The 22529-nt window shown below is 41.2% G+C and overlaps 1 protein-coding gene across 5 annotated transcripts in view; it reads right to left on the minus strand.

Annotated features, from left to right (window-relative positions):
- Window positions 1–5985: 5985 nt before the first annotated feature.
- Window positions 5986–22529, minus strand: part of map7d1a (MAP7 domain containing 1a) — a 38476-nt gene continuing 21932 nt past the window's right edge. For 2 of the 5 annotated variants that reach the window (XM_087848328.1, XM_087848327.1), the window contains 15 exons: window positions 22193–22356; window positions 21802–21913; window positions 19150–19254; window positions 17960–18082; window positions 17694–17839; window positions 17456–17586; window positions 15935–16173; window positions 15342–15618; window positions 14514–14694; window positions 13573–13677; window positions 11417–11467; window positions 11251–11311; window positions 9562–9643; window positions 8938–9173; window positions 5988–7399 (listed from right to left, as the gene is read on the minus strand). In XM_087848328.1, the coding sequence (XP_087704454.1) occupies window positions 7389–7399; window positions 8938–9173; window positions 9562–9643; window positions 11251–11311; window positions 11417–11467; window positions 13573–13677; window positions 14514–14694; window positions 15342–15618; window positions 15935–16173; window positions 17456–17586; window positions 17694–17839; window positions 17960–18082; window positions 19150–19254; window positions 21802–21913; window positions 22193–22356 (2024 nt within the window). In that variant the 3' untranslated portion in view covers window positions 5988–7388. Of the gene's footprint in view, window positions 7400–8937; window positions 9174–9561; window positions 9644–11250; window positions 11312–11416; window positions 11468–13572; window positions 13678–14513; window positions 14695–15341; window positions 15619–15934; window positions 16174–17455; window positions 17587–17693; window positions 17840–17959; window positions 18083–19149; window positions 19255–21801; window positions 21914–22192; window positions 22357–22529 lie in introns of all 5 variants that reach the window. The other 3 variants (XM_087848329.1, XM_087848330.1, XM_087848331.1) reach the window with 3 other exon arrangements.

The following is a 22529-nucleotide window of genomic DNA, read 5'->3' on the forward strand; positions in this document are numbered from 1 at the left end:
TCGTGTTCTGGATTTCCTGTTCTATTCTGAAGGTCTGTGTCTGTTGTCATTGTGTTCAGCTTGTGTCCTCCAGTCATCGTGTGTATTAGGATCAGCTGTTCTCCCCTCCTGAGTGTGATTACCTTGTGTGTGTATATTTAGTGGGTGTCGGTCTGTGTTCGTTGTCGGCTCGTCTGAGTTCATCTGTGTATCTCTGCGTTCTCGGTATGCTCCGTCAGCCTGCGTCTCTCTGCTTTTCACCCCGTGTCCTGAGGATTTCAAGTTGCTCTTTAGTTTTCCCAGTTTAGGTTTCCGTTAGTATTTCTCATGCTTAGTTGTCTGTTTCTGCCACTGTCACCTGTAAATAAACTCTCACTCATATCATCGGTCGGCTGCCTGCATTTTGGGTCCTCCTTTCATTCACACAACACGACTGCTGCCCCAGCCGTGACATTATACATATTTACATCCCTATGTTGTGCCTCATGAGCCCCTGTGCCAAAGGCATATGCTCTTGCTGGTAGGGATTAATTCTCAGTTATCAAATTAACTGAAAATAACCAACACTGCAAGCTAGCAGAACTGAAGCTCTGCACGACGATTAGCAGGGAATGCTGTAAAACTATCAGCTTGAAAATGAAGAGACAACAGATCTTTGAAATCAAACCTGTGTGCCGTCTAAATGTGAAACCTCTGGGGTGTAATTTGTTACTGCCTTGTTCTAGCCTCTCACCACAGTAGTTGCCTAGCCCTGTGGATGCAGTGTAGGCTGACACTCTGTAGAGACATTTGTGGCCTCAAGAGGATGACGTTTGCTGGTAATGCTGGTAATCCCCTAAATTTTCCCGTAGTGTCACTGTGAGTTTTGCATTTTTGTGCCGGTTAGTGCAATGTTAAAAAGTATACCTCATAATCCAGGAGCATGTAGAACCAGAATCGTAGAACCACTTTTAGCAGCAATAGCTTGTGTTCTTTGTGACTTTAAAAGTCTGTTGCATTGTTGTGGAGGAATTTTGATCAGCTCTTCTATAGAGTGTTGCTTCAGTTCATTGCACAGCTCTCTTAAGGTCCGGCAAAGCATTTTAATGAGGTTAAGTTCTGAACTTTCATTGCGCCATTGTGACAGATGGCCTCACATTTGACTCTAGAATACTTTGGCCGACTCAGTGACAGCAATGTGCTCAGTAATTGTATTTGCAAAACAAGCCATCATTGCTTGACACTTAGTATGAGGGGTGTTTGTGCTGATATGTTGTGTTTGCTTTTTGCCAAACATGGCTCTTCATTATGGCCAAACATCTCCACTATGGTATTGTCTGTCATTTGAGGACATTGGCCCTCATTTGTTAACAGTGCATACGCACAAACCTCTGTGTGAATAATCAGAAGTGTCTCTGACTATGTATATTAAGAAATGAAGACCTGGCTAAGTAAATTTTATTTGCATAGCACACTTATGACGAAAGTGCAAAAGCTTGAAGGAAGCTTGTATTTTAAGCTTAGATTAGACCAGAGTTCTGGTGCAAGAACACATAAGGCTTTGACTGAAACATTATCAGCAGTAATTGAGAAGCAGGCGTTAATGATCTTGAGGGAGTATATGGGCAGTGTTGGGGAGTAACGGAATACATGTACCGCCGTTACGTATTTAAAATACAAAATATGAGTAACTGTATTCCGTTACAGTTACCGTTTAAAAAGGTGGTATTTAGAATACAGTTACTTTGTTGAAATAAATGGATTACACGGCGGTACTTCCCTGTTTCATATTGTGGCGGGTCAGGACTGTTTGGGTTTTGTTTGACAGCTACGTTCTGTTGTTCCAGGTGGCAGCGTTACGGTTGCCATGGTTACAGGGTGCCGCTCTCTCTCTGCGTCTTTCCTGGGTGAGAGAGGCCTTTTTGTTGTTGCTGTGCTAAGCTAATAGGCAGAATGCTACAGGTATAGCTCTAAAGAATGTAGCATCATAGGCAGTGTAGTCCGTGCTGCAGGGAGAATGGACTGTCATACCTGTTATGTGTCTGTGAGCGAGGGAGGGAGAAAAAGGAAAAGTACGAGCTGTCATCAAGCAAAAACGGGAGCTGGAAGCATGTAAATATAATAATAACCACTGCAGCCAAGAAGAGTGCCTGACGAGCCCAGCTGTCCGTAAGCTATTAAGACTCGACTGTACGCTGTGTTTGTGTTTTCCTCCAAAAACAATAAGTTCCGTTGGAGCAGCCTTTCAACGCCTCCCTCTGTCTCTCGCTAGCAAAGTTGACCCAGACAACAAAGTAAAGCTAGTTTTCAGCTACGAGCCCGACACAGAACCCACCGTATTAGCCAGAGGTCCCTTTACTACGGTTCGGAGCCGCGGACCTTCAGTAACAGTAATAAATCACAGCAATAGTACATTCATGTAGTTGTAAACAGCATGATAATATATTAAATAATCCAAAGTATTCTGAATACGTTACGTCATTGAGTAACGTAACGGAATACGTTACAGAATACATTTTGGGGCATGTATTCTGTATTCTGTAATGGAATACATTTTAAAAGTAACCTTCCCAACACTGTATATGGGTGCAACATATCTGCCACATATGCAGATGTGAGATGTAGATGTTGCAGATGTAGATTGCAACTACTACAAGTAGTAATAAAAAGATTAACAAATATATTTTTCCTTTCTTTTTTGCCTTTCTTCAGTTGAACTTTCTCATTTCTTGCCTTAAGGGTATTTTTAAATCTACGCCGCATGTATGAGATCAAAACAAACTCCTCTGAACTCCTATGACGTAACCTACGCTATATTCATCACTTTCTCCGTTTCACCTGCAGGTAAACGAGTAAACGTAGCAGTATGCAGGTAGGATGCAGACTGCACAGTGGTTCAGAATGATTACAGCGTGGTAAGATCAAAATAGGCCGGTGCGGATGTTTCTTAAATCCAAGTGTCATGTTGCGTACGCACTTGTGGGGGGTGGGGGGGGTCAGGTTAAGAGCTTTCCACACACATTATGGTAAATAAGTGCTTGTGGTTTGCTCACATGCAACTTTGTGAGCTTTAGTCGTGCTGCCATGTTATTTTATGAGAGAAGAGGCTTTCTCTTGGTAGCCCTTCCAGCCACTTCTTCAGTCTTTTTCTAATTGTACTATTATGATCTTTAATATTTAAAATGCTAACCGCTTCCTGTAAAATCTGAAACGTAGCTCTTGGGGTTTGTATTTCTTAAGTTTCTCTGAGGTTTGACCTTTGGGGTGAATTTGCTGGGACATCCACTCCTAGGAGGTCTGGCTTTCTATAAGCACACAGCTGAATGCTCCAGAGCCGCAATCTTCCTTAACCTCTGCGTTTATAGATGTGCTTACACTTGCTGATGATCAGTTAATCAAGTGTATTTGATTGGCAGCACCTGGCTGCTAGTCGTGGCCTCATTTATATTGGAAGTAGTGTACTTTAGGACTGCATAAAGTCCTGTGGAAACTTCCCCTTTCACATAAATTCAAATAGTTAGCATCATCATATGTTCTCCCCTGGGCAATCATCTCAGAAGAAGCAAGCAGTTAGCTTGGCGGCTATTAGTTTTTCAGTTTTTATGTGGAAACTGGATATTCTCTCTGGTCAGTCTGAGAGGGCATGTAGTTGTACGTATACTAGGAGGAATGGAAGGAGTAAGCAACCTCATATTTTTACTGGTCGTAACACGGCAGCGTTTATTTTAAGTATTCGAAGTGCATCTTCACAATATGGGACCTTCATCAAGTCTGCAATTAGCAGAGTTTGTTACTTACAGTCTGTACAGTTTATTGTTAAGCATTTGTTCTGGCACAGATTCTTGACATTAAAAGCCAATAAAAGCCTTCTGTTAGCAAGTCAGTTATTCAAACCTTCATTTTGTTATTAGCTGTTAACAAAAGATTCTCAGTACAAATTGACCGCAAAGCAGATGCTTTCTTAAAGTTAATGCCTACTTGTCCAGTAAATCTGTTCCCACTTTATTGGAGCATGCTTTTATTCAGGGGAAACATTGCATGCCCTCAGCTCAAAATAACACAAATGCAGAGTGCAACACAGAGGCCAGACTCTTTAAATACTTGAGGTTTGATGAAACTTCAGAATCTCATCAAAGAGCTTCCATCCAACAGTTTGTGACAATGATCCAACAGCTGTCCATGTAGGCTCAGCTGCTACTTGTCCTCAAAGTCTACCTCTTATGCGATCCAAATCCCTGGGTCCTTTCTGCAACCTCAGAAAGTTCCATGTTATCAGTTCTCTAGGGGTGGGGGGAGTAGAAGGTCTAGAGCCTGGTTACCCTTAAAACTTGCCATCTCTAATCAGAATAGCTAAGAGGTTGCTCTGCTCCCACAGTTCTGCCAGGGATTGAGAAGCACGGTTAATGTGAGTGCTGGCCATTCTGTGGCCTTTCATTAATACTGCCTGCCATCTGAGAGCAGCTCAGAGAGAGCTTGTTGCTGAGCAGATAAAGATAGGGGTGAGCATAAACACTAAACAGAGGTTAGGCACATGAGCTTCGATGGTTGCGATTGGTGGTCTTATCTGGAGTGGGACGCCATTGTGTGATCCTGTCCCACCCCCCACATCTTATGCGAAATAGAGGTTGAGCAGGCACACTTGCCATTCAGAAACATTTGCAAGATTCCATACAGTCCTCAAGTGCAGAGATTTATAACAGGAAAACAGTCAATGTATGTCCAGTGTTTGGCTGGCTGCATTCTCTACATGGAGCACCTTTCATTAAACGTTTGACACCATGCTTATAAAGTCCTCAGGCGACTGAAGCTGGTTGTTTCCTTTTTGCCGTTGCTGTTAATATGAGCTTTAACAAGGTGTTATTCACGCAAGAGAGTAAAAATATAGTCAGAATTGTGACACCTCCACCTCCTGAGGACACTTGCAGAGGAGATAATACACCCGTCATTCAAAGAGGTTTGAACACCATACGTTGGTGGTGGATTTAACATGTGGCCTGGCTATTCCAGGACAATCTGACTACCTCAACTGGCACAAAGTTGCTTTATTCATTTACCACTCTTGGCTTTTGGATGACCCGTCCCATCCACACATTCAACTCCTTCAGTTCCTTTTTTTTTTTTCACCCCTCATTCTGTGAGGATTTATTTTGAAACTTGGCACTAATCAGCCTGTAACTGTGCACTGCTTTGCGACACCTCCCTAAAAATAGTCCCCACTAATCCTCAGGTCTCCTCTGAGATGCATGGCACATTACCAGGGATTGACTGACAGATCAGCTGCACAAAATGGCAGAAATCTTATTATTGTTATTATCATTATTATTAATGGAAAAAATAGAGAGATTTTTTAAAATGGGGACATTTCAGTTTATTACTACAGTGTGTCAAAAGAGGACACAAAGTTAAAAGCCTGAAAACAGAGAAGTCAAAAGTGCAGTCCACGCTGCGGTGCTGCACCCTCTTGTGGGGTCGATGAATACAGCTTTTAGCAGCAGACTCATTTGGACAACTTTAGGAACAACAAAGTGAACTAATGAGGAGATGTGGTTGAAGTTAACATCCTGCTCATGCAAGTCAACTGTCTTGCAGATTAAAGCTGTGTCGTATACGAGCTATAATTGTGTGTTATTTAACATGTTTTTAAAAAAGTCTGAAGCAGTGACGCAGCTGTAACTGCAAAAACTGTTGCTTTAAGAAAGTTTGCGAGCATTACCTTGACTTAGAGGCAATTTGTAGCAATAATGAAACCGTAAGAAAAGCAGTTCCCAAAAAAACTTTGGTGTTTTATCAAACAGTTTGAAAAAAATAGATATTTTTTACTTGCATTAAATCTTGATCAGCTACTCCTTAATCATGAATCAGAGAGTTTTCTGTCTTTGGCTTTCGGTTTCGTTTTGGTGACAGTTTGGCTGTATTTACCATAGTAATTTATTTATGTAGCCCACTGGAGGTCTCTGTTAGAGTTTCAAGTTGAAAATCGAATCCCTCATTCTACCAAGGTTAGAACATAGTCACATAATTTATATGATCAGTGTGGCATGTTTTCACGTGTGGTAGGAGGAGGCATAAATCGTGTTTGTGTGCACTTCAGCTGCCTACAGGGCTGCAAACACAGCATGCCAGATCTCCCACAGGCCTGCAGAATATAGTGAAAGATGGCCAGCAGATAGAGTGGCATGTACCCCCTGTTGAGATTTTGTAAAAGGAGACCCAAAGAGAAATGGACAGCTGATCCAACTTGCATGCCTGGCACATTAGCCGCACAGACTGTAAGGCTTGTGGTCCCGCTTAGATGTCTGTTTTCCTTTGCTTAGCATGTGCTCTTTTTTTTACTTTCAGTGACAGTGGGCCACTGTTGAGCGTCTGGAGTAAACAAAGCAAATGAAAGTAGAAAACTATTCAACTGATAACAAATGAACTATTTCTTAGGTGTACTAATCTGAATCAGGCTAAGAATAATCTCACAATGCATCAAATCCTTAAACAGTTGGTACATAAGGACGATTAGAACAGAGACTGGACCACTTGTCTTTAATAAGACTTGAGATATTCCCACTGGCCTTACATCGCACATCAAAATATATCTATAGCATATACACGCGCCAGAATTTCAAATGAGAAAAAAAGTCATGCTTGCACATGTGGGGGAGGGAAACGGCTTCAATTGTTAAATAGTGGAGGAGATCTCCGTTTACAGACATTTGACCTTTGATGACTTACAGTTTCTTAATTGTAAAGGTTGCAGATTTATTATTACATCCAGTTATGCATACAATCAATCATAGCTGAGGTTTAGACATGAACCAACAGTATGTTTACACAAAGTAACAAGCCATTCTTTGTGACGTTTAATTTCAAATCTTCTGATTTCTCAGTTTACCTTTTTCAAAAACCGGTGCAGGTAGTTTTGTACAAACCAGGATGTACGGTATCTGGGTTTTATTCATATCTACTCATGATAGAGTAGCATGAAATGACTCAAACAGCTTTAATCCACTAATCCAACCTTCCTTTTACCGATACGTAAAGTTCATTTACATTATACACAAAGTTGTACCCAGTCTTAATTTTTTTCTTTTAGTTAAATAACTAAAGAGCAAAGAAAACAGTTCTTTTTCAGTATACTGTAATCATCACTCAGCTGTACTATAATGTACAAAGGATGATACTGTTGAGTAGCAAGGTGCATGGAATCGGTGCTGCAAAGAGTTTGATGAACGATAGCAACGGTGCCGTATGCGGCAACACCTTTCATCCTGTTCTGTCAGTTGTTTTGTCGTCATCTTCTTCTGTGACCCACTTTATCTTCGGAGGAAAGTATGCTTGCTTTTTGTTGATTGGCACAGGTCACAGGGCTCGCAATGCGAGCTTTGGCAGGACTAGGAAAGGTCAGTGGCCTAAGGCAACAAGCACTTCAGCGCTGGAATATGTCACAGGACCTCTGTGAATGAGGCAGAGAGCAAAGTGTTAAAGGCCAGATGGAGCAGCAGTCATACAAGCTTAATGAACATGCTAACAGACAAATTAAACTAAATATTCAACCGTGTTGAAGTGCGTAATGGCAAGGTCTGCAAACCTCCAACCAGGTGACAATGCTAAATGCAAAAGGATGCAAAACACGTTGCAGTTGGAAGGCCCATAAACTTTTACTGTCGTCTTTACATGGAGCAAACAGAAAGGTCGCATGACTCAAAGAAATGAGATGGGAATGTTACTCTTAACAGCGGCTACCATATAAAAACTCAATCTGACTGACAATGCCACATGTGGGACATATCCTCAACAAGTATGAACATTCAAATAAACCCTGGAAGCATGCCTCAAAATAAACCGGTCTCCTGAGAAAATGCTGTGTAAAATTAAATCAGTCTGACATACTAAAAGTCATCTCACATATCCAGATTTACAAGAGTGCATATAAGAAGTGAGAATGTTCCCTTTTTAATTACACACTTACCAGAAGTATGCAGTAGTTAAAAAAAAGGTGGTGAAATATTCATTAAAGTAGGGGCAAACAGAGGTAATCGTTCTTTTTGCTTTACATAGTATTTCTGATCGCTGGCTTGCTTTCAGGATAACAGGTGAAAGTTAGGATCTAGCAGCAACGGGGAGGACAGGGTGCTGCTGACGTTTCTACTGGGAAGAGGATGAATGAGGAGTCATATGAAGCTTAATTACTCCAGAGTCCAGTTTCTAACCCCTGGCAGTGAAACACTTGTGGATAGGGTCTCATCACCTCTGTCATTCTTGGAATTCCTCACTGGGTCCTGGTCCAAGTCAGTGAGACACTTTGAATAAAAGCTGTAAACAGTATAAAGATACCCTCCTTCTCAGCACCCTTCCCAACACTATTTCTTTTATATCCCGTCTCCACCCCCTTGTGAGTGTAGGTATTCTCTCCATGCCACACCTTCCTCTCCTCAGGGGGGACTCGCTTTCACCGGGGTGATGACTTACACCTTATATTAAGTACACATTCAGGTTCTCTTGCTCCATGCCAAAGACAATAACCCCATTTATGGTACTTTGTACAGCAGTTTTCAAATTGGGTGATGGGAACTAGGTCGATGCAGATGAATCATGCCTGTATCCGCATAATTTTCATTGGAGATATATTTAGATTTCGTTTTTACCTCTGTCAATAAAACCTCATCTTTTATTTTACAATCCTGAACTCTAGCCTGAACGAGGACTTAAAAAGTTAACTAGAAGGAGAGAAGTGGACTCGCGTTACAAAGCACAGCTAGACCTTTTCAGCACGGGTCAGCCAGTTGTGGAAACATTCCATCAATATCTCATTTCAACAGTGGCGGAACGATTGCTATTGTAGCTTTTTCCCCTGCATCATTTTGTCTATTCTATTTATATTTTCATGGATCATTTCAGATTGTGTTAAGTAAATTGTCTTTTCCATGTTTGTGTTACAAATGTTTGCGCTGTTGTCACTTGTGTATATTAAAGCAGTTTGTAATTCTGTACCTGCAGCATGCTGAGGCTTCATTGGGCCTGCCTTTTTCATGAATGACTCCTCGCTTTCAAAAGAAAGGATGGGCTCTGTGGGCATGCTGGTCTCAGACTTGTCCAGGGCACCGTTAGTGGAGTTGCCGTGATTTGTGAGATGGATGATGTCTTCCAAGTGGACAGTGTCTTCTTTTGTCGAAAGACCGTTTTCAAGCTTCGTAGCCTGGACCCCATTAACTGCTTGGATTGAGAGGCTGTTGGAGAGGAAGACATAAATCATGGTATGGTTCTAGTCAGGATGGGTCAGAATGACTCATAAAACAAATGAGTCATCCCACCACAATAGGAGGATTCTTTTTTTTTTTTTTTTTTTTTTAAATGGTCCCAAGAAGCATGATCAAATGCAAAGAGTAAACATTTTTAAATACCAAATCATTCTCCCACTGTTATAACTGTTTACTGTTGGCCAGAATCACGGGGCTTCTTGTGTTTTCTCTTGAGGTTTACAGCAACGTGAACCTCCTGCTGATTTGATTCGTTGTCAACTCCCAGCTTGGTCTCCTGGCACAAGTTTTGTGCCGTTCATGGTGGTCTTGCATCAATGTGCACACAAAGAAGAAACGAAAGAAGCTTTAGTTTTACCTTTCCTTCACATCGGCCTGTCCGTTTTCTGTTTTGTTGTTGGGAATGCTGACCTCAGGCATTGGCTGGTAGTCAGCAGATGCTAGAGAGAACAAAGCAATACAGTCATTAAGTGTGACCACAGAGATAGAACATCCCACCCCACACCGTGTGTTAACCCTGAGATGTGTCAAGCTAACCTCAACACACACACGTGTGCATCCTCTTTTCACTCTCTTAAGGAGAATCAACACTTTTGGTGATTCTCTTTTGCTTTTCATTGTTCTTCTAACTGTTGGTGATAGTACCCACATTTTTTCTGCGTCACAGTAACAGGAGACTAGTGTATCTGTTAGTAGTTATTTTTTATCGTCTTCTTAGCTCCTATTACTGAGCTGGTACTTTCCTGGTATAGGAGGATATTTGATTAACGTAGGTGTACTGCATTTGGTTAAACACATGCATGCTGCAGCTGCAACCAACTAACTGTTAGAACCAAATACAGAAAAAAGAACTAACATTGAAGACCAGGCTTTATCTAGCCTACATGACTCTCTACAGAATAATATATTTGCAAGAAATTCTGATCTTGCTGCTAAATATCCAAAACACTGTAAAGCAACATAGAGAAAATGATCAGGCTGGAACATAATGGTAAGTAAATAAAAGACATTTTTATTTTCTTTTGACATTGCACACCAGCTGCTAACTTCAGAGTCTTAATAGCTGTGCAGAAACACCTCCCGAGTGGGTACTCAACCCCCAAATCTGCATCCTTTTCAAAACGTTCACAATAAAATGCCAAACTCTCACCATCATCCTTGAATGGTCATTTAAATATTTGGGTTCGAACATTGAGGTACAGACGTCCAGTTTTCTGACCTCATGTATATCGTAAAACGAAGACATTCACACTCACACATGACGAACTAAAAGGCATTTCTGCCAGGTCTCAATCCACTTAATGGCTCGCTAGTGTCTCTTTGCAATGTGAAATTTGACACAAACTGCATTTCCATCTTACTCATTTATAACGTGTGATGTTAAAATTTCACTAGTAAGGATATTGTTAAGTAGGGAGAGAGTAGTTTATGTTTGAAAACTTTGCAGCAACACATGTATCACTGTTTTATTCAAAGTCTCTCTAATGAATGTAGACCGCTGCAGGCTGTTGCCATAAGCTGAGTCTTCCACTCAATTCTCCTCAGTCCGAGGGATTGGACAACAAACTAAGGCCACATGGGTCCTATTCTGCAAAGAGCAACTCCAGCTGTACAGGATATGAGGGGAAATATATAATAGGCCTTTTAAAAGTGCATCCCTCTCTGAATCTTACTCACAGGGGAACTGATAGCATATACATATCTGTGCTTTGTTTTGTGCAAGCTATGGAAGAGGTAAAAGAGGTAGACTGATATTTATGTGTACATCAGTGGAAAGTATTTTATAGACGCCAGTAGAATCTACCAAAATTGAGTTCTTTTGAGTTTAATCGAAGCAGTAAAAGTCTAAGAGTATTCTGAACACCAGCTGGCCAGAAGACGTCCACTTTGTTATAAATCCCTTCCTAGATAACACATTAATGGGAGATGAGTTAAGCCAATTATCCTTTGTAATTCAAGCAGATTAAAGGCTTGTAGTGGGTAATGATTTCACTCGGGGATGTTTTGTAAAAGGCTGAGGGGAAGTCCAGACTGATGCTTGGCTTACCTTTGCTACTCTCTGCCTGTTTGTCATTGACATGTGCGAGTGGGGAGGACTTTGTCTCTTTCTGTGAAAGTGGGAGAGAATTTCAGTCACTTTTACAGCAAAGCTAAGTTTTATTTTTTCAATTTGTAAAAAAAAAAAAAAGTGTGTGGTTTTTTTTTTAATGTACCTTGTCACTTCCATCTGTCTTCCGTGTCCTCTTCATGATCTCCTCCAGTCGCTATAAAAGGAAGACAAAATGAATAAATAAAGGAATACAACAGATAATACCCCACAGGGAACCAGATGCTAATAAGCAGACGTACATTTTCTGTGCACTGGTGGACAACAACGCTTAAAATGATACTGGCACTTGTGTTATATCATATTACCAGTAAAACATAGGCTTCGTGCAGCATCTATAAAAAAATATTTGGTTTGACTTGGCTACGCTTATTCGGCTGGACTAGACCACACACCTTGTTGAATTGTTTAGATAGAAGCTAAGGGTTCAACTTTCACTTTTCATTAGTTCTTTAAAGCAGTGAGGTTATTATGCTCAAAATAAACTGAAGCACATCGGGTGGTGGGTTAGACTAATAAGGGTAAAAACGCTGTTGGTGTACTGAGCTGAAACAATAGTGAATACTGAACAACAGGAAACACAGAAAGGGGTAAGCATGTGCTACACTGTGATATAGAGAACGCTGCATGGGTAATTTGTATGCACAGAGGTTTGAACAACATGCAAATTTTATTTGAGGACACAGCTAGCCTGGGACAGCTAGATCATAGCTGCAGCTGCCACTCATAAAAGTGAGACATTTTTAAGATCCAAGATCATATATGGAGCGCTCACACGCTCAGAGCTTTAGTATCTAGTTTGGCATCAAAATGTCTGTTTTAGGAGTAAAGAGTTGTTGTGCTGCTCGAGATACCTATAAACACCTGTGCTGAGGTAATAAGACTGAGTCACTTAGGTTTGTAGAGGACTGTAAAAGGAGTTTTGTGTAGTGCAAGTCTTTGGGGCAGAGGACATGCTGTTCTTGTGGGCTAATTCCTGCCAACAGCAAGACTTCGGCTGGCGGAGCTAGGCCTGGCACGCCTAGATAACAGCCTTTCACACATGGAGAGAAGATGAGGAGAGGGAAAGAAAGGCTTAGATAGCCTGCAGAGGTACGATCTTATGTGTGTAATATACTTGAATATATGTTCAGCAAAGGCCCAGGTATCAGTACACACGAGAAAGGATCCACACACAGATGACTGACACAGCTAGCTCACTGTTATTAGTGTTATATATAGCTTAATGCTCATTCACATTGTAAGCCCTATTAAATGATGGCTTGCAGACAGCCGATCCAGGATAAGCCAAAAACATCATTCATCTTGTTTTCAGGGATTCAACTTTCAAGCCTGCGTTTGTCATGTAAAAAGGGCCGACCTCAGGATGAATGTATCTTGGAATATACCACCACCGGGGGAGGAGAGCTCTTGTAAACCGACTACAAAATTGATTTTGGCATTACTCTGTATCGTGCAAGAGAACATTTTCCTCTTTTAAATCAGCCACTGTTTGGAGATGCTGTATTTCGAAAAGAAAAGTTCAAGTCCAAATCGAATGTACTTGCATGTAATGCTACTGATACATCCAGATTGTTATGTCTTGTCATCAATATAAAGGAAAACGATGGCAGATGCCTTGAGGTTTTCAAAGTGCCAACAAATGCGTTTTAAAAACTCAGTAGCAATGTCTCCTTCTAGAAATAATGACTTTTAAACATTGCTGTGAGCAATTTCAACTTCTTTTCATTGTCTGCATTTGGAAGGAAACTAAACATGCAGCACAGCTGAGCATGGACACCGTTAATGTTTTCATCTGGTCTTGCTGCCACTAGCATGAGACTTATCATAGGCACATGGACACTTTCTTCTGCAGAATGATATCTCAGTGGAGCTACGTGAAACTACTCACAAGTTTGTTTATTTATTTATTAGCCACTTTGTCATGATTGCTGTAAAGAGACAATCACTTCTGAGTTTCTCACATGTATTGCATATATTGAGCGCCAAGCACGAGTGTCATTTAGTTCCGTTATATTCAAAAGAAGACAGACATTTTTACAATCTACTACACAATCCAGCTCCCACCAAAAATAGATAAACGGAACCACAGGACAGTTAGAAAAAAACAACTTTGGACTTTAAAAAAAAATTATTCCAAAAAAATCCAAGCTAGGATATTTTTGCATGATCCTTTACAATCCATAAATATCCATTTCCTTTTTGGAATTCAGTTACTTGGCTGAAAGAAACAACATTGGCAGGACAGATGTATGGCCCTACCTTTTTCCTCTCCAGCCTCTCCTGCTCCTCCTTCTGGAAGTGTTTCTCCCTCTCCAGGCGCTGCTTCTCTGCCTCCTCGCGAGCTCTAGCCTCAGCCTCCTCTTTCTGAAACACACACAAGCAAAAATCCAACCACAACTTTAATGGCAGCAGAAGGGGGAAAAAACATCAGCCAAAAAAACATGCCTTTTACGTAACAAGGGTGTGGTTGCTCCCTGCAATTATTGTCTACGACCACAAAAGGGATATTTTTCTGTACCTTTGAGCCAAAAGGATCTATTTTCAACATTTACAGCTTCATGGGGGCGATTCAAAGTGAAAGACAACACTTAAGTCTTTGCATAATTCTACTGAATCGTGTTTGACCACAAAAGCCACTTCCGTGACAAACCACAAGGGGGAGACAAAGCGCCCTGATCTGATAGCAACGCACATACTGCAGTGACACAATTATTCACGACTCCAGAATAATCGATCACTCTAATGAATAGCCACATTCTCTGTTTTCTGCTTATCAGGCTTCATTGTCATCTGGTTCTCAACAACGACTTCCGCAAACACAAGAAGAATCAATACTGTTCGGGCAGATTATCTGGCACTGAAAGGTTAAAGGGGCCACATTCAGTGTGGCTCCTTGTTCATGGATTAATATTTACCTTTAGAAGACAACAACATCCCAAAATAGGTGACTGGGTTTGTAGGATGAACATATCAGACAAGGTCAGTGTGAGCAGCACCTGAAAGGGCCTCATTGTTTTCCGTGTATGTTTTGGCATGGTGGGAAGAGTGGAATGATGTGGCAATGCAGTGAGTTATCAGCTAGTTATGACTGTTGTCCTGTTTTATGCTCGTCTAACTAACCAGACCTGATGAGTGACTACAAGATTCCTTTAAATACACTTGATACTCTTCTGGAAACCAGGGGCAGGTTGACAGCATACCTGTTTCTGCAGCCGTAAATTCTCCTCCTGCTCAGCTTTGGCCCTTTCCTGAGCCTCCTTCTCCTCTTGCAGCCTCTTCGCTTCATCCCTCTTCCTCTGCTCCTCAGCCATAGCTCGTGCCTCCTCCTCCCTGCGTTGTCTCTCCTCTGCTTCCCTTGCTAAGCGTTCCTCTCTCAGGATCCTGAAGTGTTTGAATACAAGGGTGAGATAAGATAATTTTTTTTATTTAACCATAAAGTCTCTTGAGATTAAAATCTCTTTTTCAAAGACATTTTATTTACAAAGTCGTCTGCCAAATGCTCCGAATGTCATAAACAATTTAAATTGATTTACTCGTAGTGTAAGCAATGTGAACGAGAAAGGAAACAATTGGAATTAAGAGTGCCGAAAAAAGATCAAATCAGTTCCCAGGGAGTAAATAGTTACTTGCTGTGGTCGAAATCAAAAATGGTTACACATCTGGAGATAATGCAGAGTCATTCATCTTGAATGTGCTTGGATAGTCCATCCAGCCCTTCATGATTTGCCTTACATGTAACCATTTACACAGAATTTGCCCAGAAAATAGCTAAATGTCCAGAGTGGGTTTATTCTGCTGCATAAACAACTACTACTCTATATCTACAGCTTCTTCCTCACAATGATATGCAAAATGTTGTTTTTGCCCAAGTATTTTTTAATATTTATTCCCACTTATAACCTTTTGTACAGGTTTTGGCATAGCTGACAAGAAAAGGAGAATATTACATAGTTCAAAAACTTCCCACAGCTTACAGGAGTTGCGTAGTCACCGTTTTGTCTTTGCATGCATTTTAAAAACCAGCTGACCTCTCTTTCTCTTCCTGTTCGCGGCGTTCCTGCTCTTCCCTCTCCCTCTGCTCTCGGGCCTGTCGGCGTTTCTCTGCCAGAATACGAGCCGCCTCCTCTGGGTCATTCGTGCCTGCCATGGGCTTAGCGGATGGAGAGGGTGCAGGTGACACTGCACGCACAGAGGGAGAGGAATGGGCTGGCTCGGGCAAGGAGGAAATGGCGCTGGCTGTGACTGGTGTGCCTGATGCATTGGCAGTAGCTGAGGATACAACAATGGCAGGAGCCGCAGGGGAACCTAAAAGAAATAACAGTGTTGTAAGAGGAGAGTCACAGAAATGTATTTGCTTTCATAAAGAGATGCCTGTTAATTATTATTAAACTGTAAACAACCACAGCCATTCACCCTACAAATGCAGTAATTATATATTTAAGACTGATTAGCACAGCCTCTTAGCTTTGTGTGTGAGAGGGCTAACACAGAGAGACAGAGACAACCATCCAAACTCACTTTGGACAATTCATTTCACTAACTGCTTGATTTGATTGAATTGATTTGAAATTAATTATAGTCCAGTCTGAAGGACACGATTATCACTCTTTTTTGTACTCACTCTTTTTCTCTTCTGGGGTGGCTGGCCTATGGGGCTGTCTCACTCTCTCAAGAGGGGCAGGTGAAGAGGTCCGGTGGTCTATCCTGGCAGGGGTCCTGGCTCTTTTGGGCCGGGCCTTCGGGGTTGACGGGCTTCCGCGTGCTGACGGAGGCTTGGGGGAGGCAGCAGGGCTGGGAGAGGCAGTTCTGCCCTTGGGTGTGGCAGGGGACGCTGGCCGTTGTCTTGATAAAGGACTAGGACTGGAAAAAAGTAAAAACAAAAGCGGAAGGATGGAAAATTGTGTCAACACTTCTCAGCATTGTTCTCTCATACCACATTATTTATTTAGACCTGGCCTGAAATGCTTAAAATAGCACATGGCCTTAAGAAACTCTGACATCGGCACAGGTTCTCAGCAGTCAAAGCACTCAAACATTGCATCATGCCTTATAGTGCATTATCAGTTAGCATCCCAGCAATGCAGCACTTGGAGGAACAACATCCATTATGCTTTCCCCCCTTGAGCCTCTGGCGCTGACTGCTCTGCCAAGCTCTTTGCTGCCTTTTTGTTGAGTCAAAAGAAATTGATTTTTTTTTCTTCTTTTCTATCCCTTCTGTCATGGATGTCATTTATTCTGGGACCAGGGGATTAGAGGGTAAATTCTTGGGTATTCACTCAATGCATATGCTCAAGCAATGCATGAAATATGAAGTCTTTGCAGCACAGACCCAAACAAACCCAGTCATTGACCAGAAACAGGCTGCAGGTCAGGTGCATCCAAGGCTAATCTGGTTTACAATGCAGTTTTTGTTTCTGCGTATTTAAGTTATTATAATTTAGATTTCTTAACTGGTTCTAAGGTTATGGAATAATGTAAACTTTAAACTGAGATGGTAGCTTTGACATTTTGACTTTACATGGGGGTTGGAGCTTTTTGCTAGGTTTCCCAGAGGCCAGACATTTATTGAAAATGTTTAGCATTGAACTCAAGTTTCTGTGATTTATTTTTGTGTATATGTGCCAAATGTGGATGCTTCCACGCATGCACTACATGGTCCAGGGCCTGAATTAACTGGTTAGCAACATCTGAACTTTAGTAGTATATATGGTGAATATTTTAATCCACCGATAAAATAAATAAGAATATATGAAATTGGCCACCAAATATGCTTAACTCGAGACTGTTGCTGATATGCTGACTATCCAAGAAAACTCTATACTGTAAATAAGTTGCATGCTAGCATGCTAACCCCTCACTGATTTCTATATAGGTATGCTATACAGTCTGTTGAGTCTTTATTGTTAGCTTCATTTTGTCTTTCGTTTTTGTAATTTCACTGGATTATTCTTCATCATAAGTTATTGATAGCACCAGTTAGATGATTAGATGATTTACTGACAGAAGATTTGTTGATATTCTTTTGACATTTTGTAACTAAATGGAATAAAAATGTTGCATTGCAGCCATAAAATATATGTAACTCACAGTACTGACAGTGGGGAAATATTGAAGCCAATATTAAATCTGTTAAGTGTTTTACCTTGGATCAGGTCTATGTCTCATACTAGGTAGAGACTGTCTCTTCTTCAGCACTTTTTCTTTAGTGATGGCACTTTTTTCCATTTCATTCTCCCTTTCTTTGTCTTTCTTTTCCTTCTTGTTTTTATCCATCTGTATAAGAAGGATGGATAATATCAACATGCAAAGCAAAAAGAAGCAGATTTGTAACGGCATATAGATTATATAATAATGTCATATAGGTAATTATGCAGACTTACAGGTGTGGAGCTCCGCCTGCGTTGACGCTGGGTGATATCTGGTGAGCTGGACGTCACCCTCCAGCGGTCAGGGCAGCGGTGGTGCGGCTGATGGCCACACAGGGTCAACGGACTTGCTGAGGCTGAACGAGGGCAGAGAGGAGAGTCTAAAGAACAGAGCAACAAATAATTAAGCCTTGACAACATTTATATACTAATAGTATTCACTAAATTCACACTGACGGCAACAACTCATTTGAGGCTTTTAAAAAAAGAAGAAAACTTACGACCGTCTTTTCCATTTGTGAGGACACTAGCAGCACTGCGGCTCCGGGCGAGGAAAGAAAGAGTTGGCGTCATCAGCCGGTCGACTATGCTGCTCTCCCATGGACTCAACGCAAGGCTGCGCGCTGCAAGAAGAAAAAAATAAAATAATTCAATTATCTCCAAAGATACATGATAATTGGATGCCGTGAAGCAGAGGAAGCTTTGTTATATCTCAGCTCACATTCGTGGTTAAACGGAAAATGTTACTCCTCACCCAACACCAAATGTAAAGTGTAGAAGTGTAATGTAGAACTGCATCTGCAATCCATAAGAACCATACAATAAAACCAATAAAACACCAGTACCACTTAAAGAAGAAAAATAGGCCAGTATATGTGTCCACTGTAACCTTGACCTGCATGGGTATGACCGAGGAGAAGAGGGGTTATTGGTAATTCTTTTGTAGACAGCCTTGGGCACAAACGGAGAAGAAGCAGAATCCTGCGTCTCATTTGGGTGTAAGATGTAGAATGAGTAAGGTTTGGGATTTCTAACTGTGATGAGAAAAAAGAGGAAGTGAGGAAGTTACCCGTCTATTTTTTTTTTCTACCAGTACAGAGGAACAGTACCTGCTCCGAGGAGAATACATTAAGAAAATGCTGACTCACTGACTAACTTTCTTCTCAGACTGTGTAGAAGTATGCAGTGGCCTTGTTAACTGTAGAGCTATAAAAAGCTATACTCATCTTAAGCTTGGAGACACAAACTCGATTTAAAGAAATCAACAAAAATCAATTAAATCAATAAAAACATTTAAGACAAAAAGACGGCTGTGATTCAGTACGGTGACAAATGGACACAAAAGGACTGGGCACATCAGGAATGAAAAGGCCATCACCACACAATTAATACACAATTAACCAACCAAGGGACAGTAAAAAAGGCACTAGGAATACTCCCATATCAAAATATGAGCATGCAGAGCATGTCAAACAAAACCACAACCCAAAGTTTGGAATGAAAAAATAATAATTTGTGATTTTGGAAGATGGAAATGGGTCAAATATCAACCATCAAGCAAGAAGAGGATTGAAATCAAAGGGGAAGAAGTAACTGAAAAAAGACAATGATGGACGGGTTCGGTAGTGCTGGCAGTGTCAGAATGATGGACATTTAAAACAGGAGCGGGGCATTCCAGATGTAGCCTTACTTCTGTTGGGGGAGTTCCAGAGCGTGGCGGAGGACTTGGAGAGTCGCTTGTTTATAACAGAGTCCACGTGTTTGGGCAGGTTGACCGTTGAAACAGAGCATCTGCCTAAGAAGCCAAGAGAGCGCCACACAGATGTTCACACAGGTCACATGGTTTGAGAAGAAGATGTGGAGCTTGTGTGACGTCATGGGCTATGCTGAGGTGATGCCTTTACAAATTTATACCCACTCACTGTAAAGGCAACGACACCAAGTGTAATCCATCCCAATCCAAGGCTATTCTTGTGTGCTGACCGCACAATACCATCCATTGATTGTAAACATGCACACGGGAAGAGATCTATTCACCTCTGCAAGCCTTCAACTGTACAGACAGACCACCCGTGGCACAAAACATGCATTTGAAGAATGATATTTCTTTGTGGATACTCCTAACAAAGTGTCACATAACCAAACTCTAACTGTACTGTAGCACAGTATTATTACTCTTACAATCAGATATTGTTTCTGCCAGCTCAATGAAGTGGAAGTGAAAGAAATATTATTTTTGTTTTGCTTCTTCTTGTGTCTTTTCCAAATAACTCTGTACCACTTCCTCTGCACAGTTTCGTTGGTCAGCAAGTAACTCCAGTAAAACTACCACCAGGGATGTTTGTGGATTCTTCAACGTAACCTGGACATGACTTCTGTTAATTTTTAGGTGTTAAGAACACATAAACTAAATGTGATACAACTTATATGCACTCAGCCTCAATTTATATAATCTAGTGCAAACAACTCTCATAGCTACATTAACTAAGGCAATATCTGCATTTATCTACTATTGCAAGTCAAATATAGGAGGAACCTTTAAAAGCCGCCTCTTCAGGCCACTAAAACAAACCCAATGAAAAGAATGGCACATTAAATACAACCCTGACAAGGAAACATGTGATGGGAAGTGGCTACAGGGAAATGTAAACTAATTTCAAAGCTGCTGACGTCAACTGCCGCTTCAAAAGAGCAACCATCCATGTGCAATACTTGTATCTGTCCCAATTTCATATCCCTTAAACACAGTCCAATCGATGGATAACCTTCTCTTTCTCCAAATGACTTGGACAATTTAGTGGTCACGAAGTCGGCCGAGCATGACTGTGGGTTTAAACACACAAATCCAGCACATGATGCAGTATGCTCTTTGGTTGAGGCTAAGATGTATACATCTGAGCATTTCCAAAGGACAAAACCAAACAAACAGACATCTAGAGCTCTCAAATGTTCCACTGGCGCCTATTTACACTTGTTTACTCCCATCATCTGACCGACAGCAGGCTGGTGAGTGAGGGAGGAAAAGGAGATTGGTTTGAGTGTCCATAATTCCCCCAGCATATGGCTGAAGCGATTACATGGCATAAGATGGAACATGGGACACTTCATGTTCACAGGAGCTCACGGTACAGAAGCATTCATCAAAGCGTACCACCAAGGCTCTGATCTAATTGGCTGTTGGACTGTCAAGACACTTATTAGCCCCAAATTAAGCAATTACATACAATAAAAATTTAACCTTGTTGCTAGTCAGCGGTGCCGTGCTACTTACTGCAACACACATACACTTTGTGCAATCAATACAGTCTGGTCACGATCAGTGGCTAAGAGCCCTGTAGCAGTGTGTTCAAGAGACAAAACAGTGTGTACTGACAGAAATGCGTTCAAGGAGGAAAAGCGTGACTGATGTACTAAAGACATATCCAGTTTAAAATATAACAGAGTACTGCTGGCATCATCTGCCTGTCATAACACTGCAAATGTCTAAGCTATTGATTACTGCTGGGAATAAGAAGCAGGCAATAAAATTTGTTTTGGTGTATCATCTGAACAAGGTGATAATGCACCGATTTCATACTGCAGCACATCTAAATGCTTTGGCGGTGTTACTGATATGGTTTCATACTATCAAATATTTGTTTAGTGTTAAATCCATCAAACAAATATTGATGTCTGCTCCACCAAGAGAATGTATGCCAAGGTAAAATTGACCACCACGCGATTTGGAAAACTATAACAGCTGTAATATTTTACAAGCCAAATGACCGACTTTAGCAGAAAAAAAGAGAAAGCGAAGGCGAATTTGATGTGCAATTGTTTTAAACTGCATCATTAAAGTAGGTCTGTTATCTGTTTGTTTATTTTGTCATCTACATAATGTTGGCCATAGTTTGAAATAAGATCAGCCAACAGCCCAGACTTCAGGCTGCTCTAAACTCTTGATTTCATACAGCTTTTCCCCTGCTCTTTGCTATGAATGATGTCATTGACCACAAATATCTTTAATAAGGCCATCTCAGACACACGGTTCTGAGTGTGAGCGTAGATGACAAACCCAGCTGCTTTTCCCATCTTCTGTCTATGAGAGGCAGCCAATCAGAACAAAGCTGACTAAAAAGGAAGAGAAAAAGACTTCAAATAGTTTGTTTCAAACAGCAAATGAAACAAACAAAGGTTAATAGGGACCATTTTGAACAATGATCATGCAAAGTTGCTATAGCTGAAACATGAAAGTCCCATTAAAAAAAAACAGATCCAAGTATAACTGATATAAGTAATTCTGAGGCAAAATCATTTTCTCCTCAGAAAAACTACATTATCTAGGAGGCACCAGTATACTCACCCTCTTTCTGGCTTGAGTTCTGGCTTAGTGCACCAGCCCACGACCATCTCTGCTGTCGGATTTCTGCCCACGTCTTCTTTGTTGACCTGTTGATGGCCGCCTGATACCGTTCCTGAAACAGATACCAGAACAGATATCAGTCTTTAGCATGTGAATTCATTTTAAGTCTATATGGAGGGATGGCATGTCTGTGAACTGAGCAGCCTGAATCCTGTGTAGCTGATGAGTCCCTGACGAAAATCCTAAATCCCTAAATTGAAACTAGCAGCTGACCTAGTTCAGGTGCTCTCCCAAAGACAGAGTGCATTGAAATTTCACCTTAAAATCTAGCAGTCATCATTTTCAAAGGTACTGAAGCATCACATTACATATGTTGCTTTTCCAAACATACTTTGTTTTTCTCTAGTTTCTGTTTTTGTCTCTCCTCCAAGGCCGTTCGCCGCTTTTCCGCTTTGATCCGCTGCTCCTCGAGCTTCCTGCGTCGTTCCTCCAGCTGTTGCTCCCTGAGCTGCCGCGCCTTTTCCTCCTTCTCCAGCCACTGGGTCTTTTTGGCCGCTAAGAGAAGGCAGATAATATGGTCAGGAGAGAAAGATATTTTCCAGTTGAGTACTGAAAAAGTAAAGTCCTGTCTCCCTCCACTGTTCGATCAGAATAATATATAACACCCCAATTCTACTCTCTTTGAGAGTCACTACTTGACATGTTGGGAGAAAAAAAACAATAATCCC

This window comes from Neolamprologus brichardi, chromosome 11, assembly GCF_056152115.1.
Source record: "Neolamprologus brichardi isolate AB-2024 chromosome 11, ASM5615211v1, whole genome shotgun sequence".
In the NCBI taxonomy this organism is placed as follows: Eukaryota; Metazoa; Chordata; class Actinopteri; order Cichliformes; family Cichlidae; genus Neolamprologus; species Neolamprologus brichardi.